This window comes from Populus trichocarpa, chromosome 5 (assembly GCF_000002775.5).
Source record: "Populus trichocarpa isolate Nisqually-1 chromosome 5, P.trichocarpa_v4.1, whole genome shotgun sequence".
Lineage (NCBI taxonomy): Eukaryota > Viridiplantae > Streptophyta > Magnoliopsida > Malpighiales > Salicaceae > Populus > Populus trichocarpa.
In genome coordinates this window covers 13978414-13988002 of record NC_037289.2, presented here as the reverse complement: position 1 = coordinate 13988002, position 9589 = coordinate 13978414, and the positions used below count along the sequence as shown (strand labels likewise).

The window sequence follows — 9589 nt, the reverse complement described above, 5'->3', positions numbered from 1 at the left end:
GAAAAATAAATTCTTAAGCAAAAAACTCACCTTCTTCGATTTTTTAGCAGTCACACTGGTGGCTGGATTTTGAGCAGCGCTTAGTGGGAAATAGATTGCCTACCACTGCAAGCAACTTGTTGCCCGCTCTAAAAAAAAAAACAAGATTAGATGACACGTCGCCCGCTCCTAAAAAAAAACTAGGTGCGAGCTTGAGTTTTCTAATTAAGGCCATACATATGGGCTTAACAGGCCCAAATGTTTGGGCCCTTTTAGAAAGCTAAATGTGTTGGGCTATCTAGGCTCGTGTGTTTTATCCTTTTTTTTTAATTTAAATTTATTTTAAAAAAAATTAATTAATTTAAAATATTATAAATATATTAGTTTATTAATTTTTTAAATTAATTAATAATAAATTTTACATGTTATTTTATTAATACCATCCAATTTTTACATTGTTTTTTTAATAAAAACATAACAATTGTTTTATAATATTAATATGCGTTTGGTTTTACAACTCATCATCATCATTATTTTGAAATTTTTATATAATTGTTTGTCTAATAGCGATTATTTTTATTATTATATAATTAAATAAAAATTGTTTCACCAAATTATTATTATTAAATTTAGTTAGGTTTATGACTCGAATCGCGAGTTTGACAGGTTAACTCGGGTTTACATAGATTGATCGTAGATGTTATCATCTTGATATTTAAAAATAAATTTATTTCGCTTATATCAAATTTTAAGCTTATAATAAAAAATTTTCTTGGAAATAAAAAAAACATTAACAATACTTATACATTTGTTTTTATATTTTAAAAAGTTTTGGTATAACTCATAACAAAGTGCGGAGGCTAATTACTTCTCAATTAAAAGATTAGTGACTTTAGATTTAAGGAATTGAGGTTGATTGTTTAATCCATATTCATCATATGCGTAAATTTAATATTTTGTATAATATAATAATTTAGTTTAAGTTTTTCTCAAATAGAAAATGTAGCATATTTTGTAAAGTCACCTTAAGGATGTTATATATATAACTCCAAAGCTCACTTCTTTCTTTATTTTTCCGCTGGTTTTCATATTATTCTAAGTTTAATATTTGTTTTTTTAATTTAAGCCATACTCGTGATTCCATACTTTTTAACTGAGTCAACTAACATAGTATGTTCAACATAACGAAAAGTCTGCGATGTGTATATAGATGGAGGGTTCGAAAGAACCCAAAATTAACAATACATGGGTCAATGTGAGAAAAAAAAAGTGTATTGGATTGATTTGACTGAATATGAAAAGTAGATGGATTGAACATGATTTTTTTATTTTCATCCTCAGGAGTGATGAAATAAATTTGTATAGTAGAATAAGTAAAGATAATAAAAAGAAAAGATTGAAAAGATGTTGAAAGGTGAAGGCTAAAAGCACAATTTAGTTAAATTGTCAGGCAATAATAAAATAAAATCCCTAAAATCAAAGCCGTGACCCTCCCGAATGTGAAAGATTTATGACCGAAGAAAAAGGCACGAAAAGACACAAAGTAATGCAAGAAAGAAAAATAAAATAGAAACTCTGTCGTCAACGCCTGTGCTCTCTACTTTCTACCCTCTACTCTCTACTAGTGTCAAACAATGACTCGACCACACTAGCCTCTCGTTTATTTTTCCTTAACTTTTTGCTAAAAAAAATCACTGGTGAAGCACTTAGTCGGTCCCACATAAAAGACAGCAGTATACCTGTTTCCCTGTCTTCCCTGTCTTCCCTCTCTCTCTCCCTGCTCACCCACCCCCATCTTCTAGGGTTCACTCTAGAAAGAAAGAGAGAGAGCTAGTGACCACGTTTCAAGACAACTAAACCAAATCGAACTCATTAAAACCATAAAAAAATTCCGATCATTTCTTAATCAAGGATGAGTTCAGGTGGTTCAAATTTGGCGAGGTTCGTTCAATCAGTGCTAGGGATATCTTTTGGCGACTCCCTGTCTGACTCAGTTGTTGTGATAATTACCACGTCGTTTGCTGCTCTAGTTGGATTGGTGGTGCTTGTATTGAAGAGATCGTCCGATCGGAGCAAAGACGTCAAGCCGTTGGTGGTTCCTAAGTCACTTTCAATTAAGGACGAGGAGGATGAGTCCGAGGCTCTGGGTGGGAAAACTAAGGTTACTATCTTTTATGGGACTCAGACCGGAACTGCGGAGGGTTTTGCTAAGGTAAATAATGACAATTGTTTTATCTAAAATTTAGATTGATCTAGAATCATAATCATAATTAAAAGCTATATCTAACTGCTTTTAGTCTTAATTAAAAAAGAATGGCTGATGGTTATCCTGTTGTTTTTCTGTAATCTTGATCGTTTGTCTCTGTTTCATCCTCTCTTTTTTTGTTTTTGTTTTTTGACTAGCTGCGTTAAAGTGGGTTTTTAATTTATTGGTTTTCCTCGAGAAATGTTGTCCTGATATTTTCTTTGAACAGCAGTAAGTTATTATTTTTTTATTGTGAATCAGATAGTAGCTGGATATTTTTCAGCTAATATTTGGTACTTAGCTTAATCTCTTTGAATTGTCAGTAGTTTTTGATTGATTGGTTTTGATGATACATTAACATTTATGCTTACTGCTTTTCTACGTCTTTGCTGTCTTGTGGTACCAAGGGTGGCATTTTTCATAGTTTTAGCAAAGCTTTACTGTTTATGATATACAATCATAGTAGATGAACTTTTGTGATGTTAGACGTTTCAATGGGGGCAACAGCTGGTGCCAAAGCATGGCAGATCACATGCCTGATTTAAAAAATAATAAATAAACAGTGGGCAGATCACATTCAAGGTACTTTAGCTGATAATGACTCCGTGAGAAATTTAAGGACTGAGCTTCATGAGATGTCGGAGCCTCACATCTTATCTACAGTGGTAGTCACAAGAGAGTGCTGGAATTGAATTCTACTCCTAGTGGTCATGTTTTGTCTTGGGGCTATTGCCAAGTCACTGTGCTAGGTGTTTTCATTAGAGATAGACACTTTTCTGTCCTCTACATGTGTTATTTGTTCCGATATATTCAATTCTAAACAATCGGAGCAGGCATGAGCATTCGATCTTCATTTTGATGTGGTTTATTTAATGTGTTACTTTGCACTATTATGCTTTTATTTAAAGTAGTTTTTTACTAATTAATGCTATTATCATAGGCTTTAGCTGAAGAGGTCAAAGCAAGATATGAGAAAGCAGCTGTTAAAGTGTTTGACCTGGTATGTTGGATAGAATTGTTTCACAAATTATTAAATTTTTTTTTTATAAGAGGTGGTTCTTTTACTATGTATCATCCCTTAAAATACTATTCATTGCAATAATATTTTTTTTTAATATATATATATATATATATATATTAATTTCATCCTTCAACGTTTGGTTTATTGGATACTAGGTTTCATGATTTGTTATGGTTTGCTTTATATATGGTTATCTCAATCTTATGATCCATGTCATGGATTTGGCGGGTTAAGCTAGTTCACTTGAGTTTTTTTTAATTGACATTTTTTTAGTTTAATTTTTTAACATCTTCAACATTAGGTTAATTAGGAATTAAGTTTTGTCATTTGCTTCGGTTTGTTTTTTATGAGGTTATTCCTCGGTCTCATGGTTTGGGTTATGGGTATTGCAAGTTAACCCGAGTAGACTCAGGTCATTTAATTGTGTTCTTTTTTAGATTGATTTTTTTTTTCAATTTCATCATTCAATAATGAGTTTATTGAGAATTTATTCAATTTGTTTATAGGGTTATCTCAGTCTAATGACACGGGTTGTAGCCTTAGTAGGTTAATCCGGGTTGACTCTAGTCTTTTTTTTTTATTTACTTTCTTTAAAGTTATCCCAGTTTCATGATCCAAGTCATGAGTTTGGAAGGTTAATCCGGGTTGACTAAGGTCATTTTTTTGTTCTTTTTTTAAATTGACTTTTTTTTTTCATTTTTTTCATCAATTTTGGGTTGATTGAGAATTAGACTTCATAATTTGTTTCGATTTTCTTTCTATAAGGTTATAATGGTCTCATGACCCGAGTCATGAATTTGGCAGGTTAATTCAGGTTGACTTGAGTCATTTTTTTTTATCTTTTTATCTTTTATTTTTATTTTAGTTTCATCATTCAACATCGAGTTGATTGAGAATTGAGCTTTGTAATTTGTTTCGATTTGCTTTATGTAGGGTTATCATGGTCTCATGACCTAGGTCGTGAATTTGAAAGGTTAACTCGATTTGACATGAGTTGATTCATTATGTTGTTGTCTCAATATTTAAAAAAAAAATGTCATTTTAAAATTGTTTTGAATTAAACTACGTTTTTACCAATCATCTAGCTTGCCTTTAGATTCATCGAGTCGATTGGGTCACATTAGATCGACTCCCACACGGTTTGAATTTTTTTTTTCTATTAGAAAAAGATTAGCTGCACTTAGATATTTTTTTATGTTAAAAAGAAATTAATCTTACCCGCAACATAATACGGGCCAATGATCTAGTGACATTGATTGCAGCATTACATGAGAGAATTGGCTTCTTTAGAAATTATAGCATATGTTCGTGTTCTTTGTGGCTTGAATCAGGATGATTATGCTATGGAAGATGATCAATATGAAGAAAAATTGAAGAAAGAGACTTTGGCATTATTCATGGTTGCCACGTAAGAATAATTTTACTCTTGATGGTACTTTGTTGCATGTTGGTCATGTATTTCAATTTTTAAAAAAAAAATTGGCGTTGAATGTTTTTGAATCTTACAATGTAGTTATGGAGATGGAGAGCCAACTGATAACGCTGCGAGATTTTATAAGTGGTTTACTGAGGTTGGTGACTTTCTTACAATGCCTATATGAGCTTAATGCCTGTAGCTTTGTTTTACCAGAATTTCTAGCTAAATGTCCCGCAATGATGGTGTTCTATTTCCAGGGAAATGAAAGGGGAATCTGGCTTCAACAGCTTTCTTATGGTGTTTTTGGTCTTGGTAACCGTCAATATGAACATTTTAATAAGGTAAAAACCAGTTGGATTTGTTTTCCTCTCAGACTTCATTTTAAGTAAGCAATATCTGATGACACACTGTTCACTAAACAGATAGCGAAGGTGCTTGATGACCTGCTCTATGAACAAGGTATATTTCAATTTTATTTAGTTATTCTCGTTGACTTAGGGTTATGGTTTGAATCTAATTCATTGCAATGTAGCAGTACATCAAGTTTTCTCATTTTGTTTTGGAGGATATGTTGAGGAAAAAAATACTAAATGTTGTACCAATTCTGCAGTTTGCAACTCAGTGCCCCCATGGTTTCAAGTTGTTCATGACATTGCTTTCTGATTCTGTTCTCATGCTTGTTTTGGATATTTGATTTAGATGCATGTCCTGTAGATTGGCATGCATGTCAAACTTTTATGTCTTGCACTGGTTGGCAATTTTTTTCATTTCATTCCCTTCTTTTTGAGTTTTTTATGTTGTGTATTATTTTGAATGTGGTAGAATTTTCCTGTGTGATTGATATAGGAGGAAAGCGTCTCGTTCCTGTTGGTCTTGGCGACGATGATCAATGCATAGAGGATGATTTTTCTGCTTGGTATGCAACATGTTCATGTTTGAGTGTTTCAGTGGATGGAGTGTCTTGCAATTGCTGTCTTAGCTGAGATTGGCTTTTTTGTTTTCTTTCTCTGGATGGATGGAGCTTCCTGGGTGCAACTTACCTAATTGGCATCTGTTTTTGTTCCTTTTATTTTCAGGAAAGAATTTTTGTGGCCTGAGCTAGACCAGTTGCTCAGAGATGAAGATGATGTGAATGCTCCATCTACTCCTTATACAGCTGCTATACCTGAATATCGATTAGTGATTCATGATCCTTCTATAATATCTGTTGAGGATAAATTCTCAAACTTGGCAAATGGGAATGTGTCTTTTGATATTCACCATCCATGCAGGTAATCAACTAAGGTATAGGATGTGTTAATCATAACTGATTTGTTATTGCTGAAATTGGTGTTTTCCCTCTTTCCGGAAGAGTCAATGTTGCTGTCCAAAAAGAGCTTCACAAAGCAGAGTCTGACCGGTCTTGCATACATCTGGAATTTGACATCACAGGGACTGGAATTACGTAAGTTCATCTCTGTACTTTTACTCTCCGTTTAACATAATAATTCATATCCCTTTATAAATTCCTTTTTTTCTCAATTTCTTGTGGTCCAAGACCTATCTCAACTTAACCCTCCCTACCATTGACGCTTAAGTGGAAGCCCAAAGGCTTCTTCTCCTCTTGTTTGCTACAAAGGTCCTGAAATTTTCTTTGTATGAATAATTTGCCTGATCTTGGGATATTTGGAAATTAAGTGTATTATCTGTTACAAATCTTTTCTTCGCTTAGGGTGAATTTGGACTTCTTTGTGTGAGCCCCTCTTTGCTCTATTTATTGTGTGTATTATAAAGATGCTATATTCCCAGGAAGGAGATATCCTCAAAAAGTTATTTTCTTATTTTGAGATTTGCGGTGTCACATAGCTCTAGTATTTGTTCTTTTCTTTACGTACCTTTTCACTACTTTTTGGGTGGGTATCCTTGGTGGTTTCTTAATATGCTTTTGAATTCTGTAGAGTGATATTTTCTGCAGTTTTCTGGTGTGTTGTAATATTCGTTTATTACCATACTGGTTTCTTTCTTCCTTTTTTTGTTTATGTTTTGAAAAAAAGTATTTTGTTTATTTGCCATTAAGTTTGCACACTAGTGTTAGTAACAGCCTCTTTGCTGACTTTTCTCCTCAGATATGAAACTGGAGACCATTTGGGGGTGTATGCTGAGAATAGTGATGAAACTGTTGAAGAAGCAGGGAAGTTGCTAGATAAACCTTTAGATTTGTTGTTTTCTATTCATGCTGATAATGAGGATGGCACAGCTATTGGAAGCTCATTGCCGCCTCCTTTCCCAGGTCCCTGCACACTTCACACTGCATTGGCATGCTATGCAGATCTCTTGAGCCCTCCTAAAAAGGTGATATTTTCACGTGTTTTCTTGTTCAGGTTTATTTTCTGGTTCTACTTCTGTTAGATTTATCTATTGTTGGTTGGAAATTATGCTGTCAGGCTGCTTTGCTTGCTTTGGCTGCTCATGCCAGTGAACCTAGCGAGGCAGATAGACTCAAGTTTTTATCATCACCGCAAGGAAAGGTCAGTAGGTGATCCATGCTTTTTGTTGATTTTTTTTGCTCTGTTTGATGTCTTCTGTATATTCCTGCTCATCTAATATGTTCTTTTTCTAAAAAATAAAAATAAAAATTCCAGAATGAATACTCTCACTGGGTCATGGCAAGTCAGAGAAGTCTTCTCGAGGTAATGGCTGAGTTCCCATCTTCGAAACCTCCCCTTGGTATCTTTTTTGCTGCAGTGGCTCCTCGCCTACAGCCTCGCTACTATTCTATCTCATCCTCTCCTAGGTAATCTATTTATTCATGTTGAGTATTTGAAATGCGAATTTATCTTCTTGATTGAATTATAAAAACATAGTATCCTGATATTTTTCTGCAGATATACTCCCAATAGAGTACATGTGACCTGTGCTTTAGTATATGGTCCAACTCCCACTGGTAGAATTCACAAAGGGGTGTGTTCAACTTGGATGAAGGTATTGAGAGCCTCCATTATATTTTACAAAACAGCACTTTCTCTCTTTCTGTACTATCCTTAATGTTTGAGATTATTTCTGCATAGCATCTTGGAAAATCTAATATTTTGCTGTATCCCCCCTCCCCTGACTCTCTCAAAAACTATAAATTAAAAATTAAAAAACAACAGAATGCAGTTCCTCTGGAGAAAAGTTATGAATGTAGTTGGGCTCCCATTTTCACCAGAACATCTAATTTCAAGTTACCAGCAGATCCTTCAACTCCAATTATAATGGTGGGTCCTGGTACTGGATTGGCACCTTTCAGAGGATTTTTACAGGTGGGATGGATTTGCTTTCTGATGGGAGTATTTTTTTTATTTTTTATTTTGGTGTGAAATGAAGAAAATTAATTAGTTGATTTCTCCAGGAAAGAATAGCCCTGAAAGAGGATGGTGTGAAGCTTGGTCCCGCCCTGCTTTTCTTTGGATGCAGAAATCGCCGAATGGTTTAGACCTTGACATACTTCCTAATTTGATAATAATTGATACAAAACGAATTTGTTCCCATTGATTTCCAATTTCTATGGTCTGCAGGATTTCATATATGAGGATGAGCTCAATAATTTTGTCGAGCAAGGTGTGATATCCGAGTTGATAGTTGCATTCTCAAGGGAGGGGCCACAGAAGGAATATGTTCAACATAAGATGGTGGATAGAGTAAGTAATTGTAGACTGCAAAATTTAGGTGGTTGTTGATTAGTCAAATACCTTGTACATATTAAATTAATTTCATTACCATATGCAGGCAGCAGAGATATGGACTATAATTTCTCAAGGAGGTTATTTTTACGTGTGCGGTGATGCCAAGGGTATGGCTAGAGATGTTCATAGGACTCTGCACACTATTGTGCAAGAGCAGGTACGTGTTATTACTTGTGCTAATGTTCTGTCACCTTAGCACTATTATTTTCTCAATGCTGCTTCCCTTATGAAGCACAGCACCAAGAAAATCTTGCCCATGCATGCACAATACAGTACCCATCACTGTTTTAAGTGCCAGTGATTCATGTCCAGCTCTTCCGTTGTGATTCACCTTGGTCCCGTCATTTGAATTGACTGTGTTTCTCTCCCACTGTCGCATGTGTGTATATGTGAGGAACATTATGCATCTGAAATATATGTGCTTTTGTGTTTCAGGGAGGCCTGGACTCGTCGAAAACCGAGTCTATGGTGAAGAAGCTCCAAATGGAAGGACGGTATCTAAGAGATGTCTGGTGATAGCAACATTCTCACATTGAATCTGCCTTTGGTTGCTGTAACCTCACCGAGTATAGCATTGATTCATTCTTCTACTATTCAAGCTTCTTTCACTGGTTCTTCTCTACCCTTTTGGACTATGGAGTCCCAGCAGGATTTCACTAGGATGCGAATCTGAAAGCTGATTCCCTTAGAACCTTAGATTATGATGTCTTCCTGCCTGCCTTCTATCACATTTCATTTCTTACTTTTTTATTTTTTTGAATAGGATCCTGTTAGTCTCTGCTGTATCCATAATGGAATCTTCAAGCAGGGAATAGCTTGTAGTTAGTTTACCAGGTGTCAAGGTAGAATTAAAGCTAAACTTGCGGTTTTTGAAAATCAAAACGGTTACTAAAATTTACCCCCCCCCCCCCCCCCCCTTGTTTTTTTTTTAAAAGTGAATACTTGTGAATTAATCTTCTTGACATTTACTGATTGCTGAGCTAACTCTCATGAAGTAAAATGTAGTAACTGAGGCAGGCACCTTGGGTGGCAAGGTTGCAGTCCTTTTTCTGTTTTTCTTTTTATGTTTTCATTGACTCGGCCATCGTGCAAGAAAAAAATATTTAATTTCGATGCCGAAGGCGTATAGCGTGATGTCCATGTACTAAATTTTAATATTGATTCAAAGTCAGCTTGCCAAGATCAAGGGTTCATTTGGGTATGCGTAGCTTTCGGTGTTTTAA

General features: G+C 34.8%; 1 protein-coding gene across 2 annotated transcripts; it reads left to right on the top strand.

The window, feature by feature from the left end:
• Positions 1-1718: 1718 nt before the first annotated feature.
• LOC112327651 (NADPH--cytochrome P450 reductase) lies at positions 1719-9260 on the top strand. 2 transcript variants are annotated; one of them, XM_024602280.2, is made up of 18 exons: positions 1719-2191; positions 3165-3224; positions 4577-4653; positions 4759-4816; positions 4920-5003; positions 5085-5121; positions 5485-5578; positions 5739-5933; positions 6014-6106; positions 6768-6993; positions 7086-7169; positions 7284-7435; positions 7527-7623; positions 7794-7943; positions 8033-8110; positions 8199-8321; positions 8410-8523; positions 8802-9260. In XM_024602280.2, the coding sequence occupies exons 1-18, from the start codon at positions 1892-1894 to the stop codon at positions 8880-8882; spliced, it is 2103 nt and encodes a 700-aa protein (XP_024458048.1). In that variant the 5' UTR covers positions 1719-1891; the 3' UTR covers positions 8883-9260. The 2 variants fall into 2 exon arrangements, with proteins under 2 accessions (XP_024458048.1, XP_024458049.1); XM_024602281.2 differs by having other exon boundaries at positions 1721-2191; positions 5509-5578.
• Positions 9261-9589: the final 329 nt, after the last annotated feature.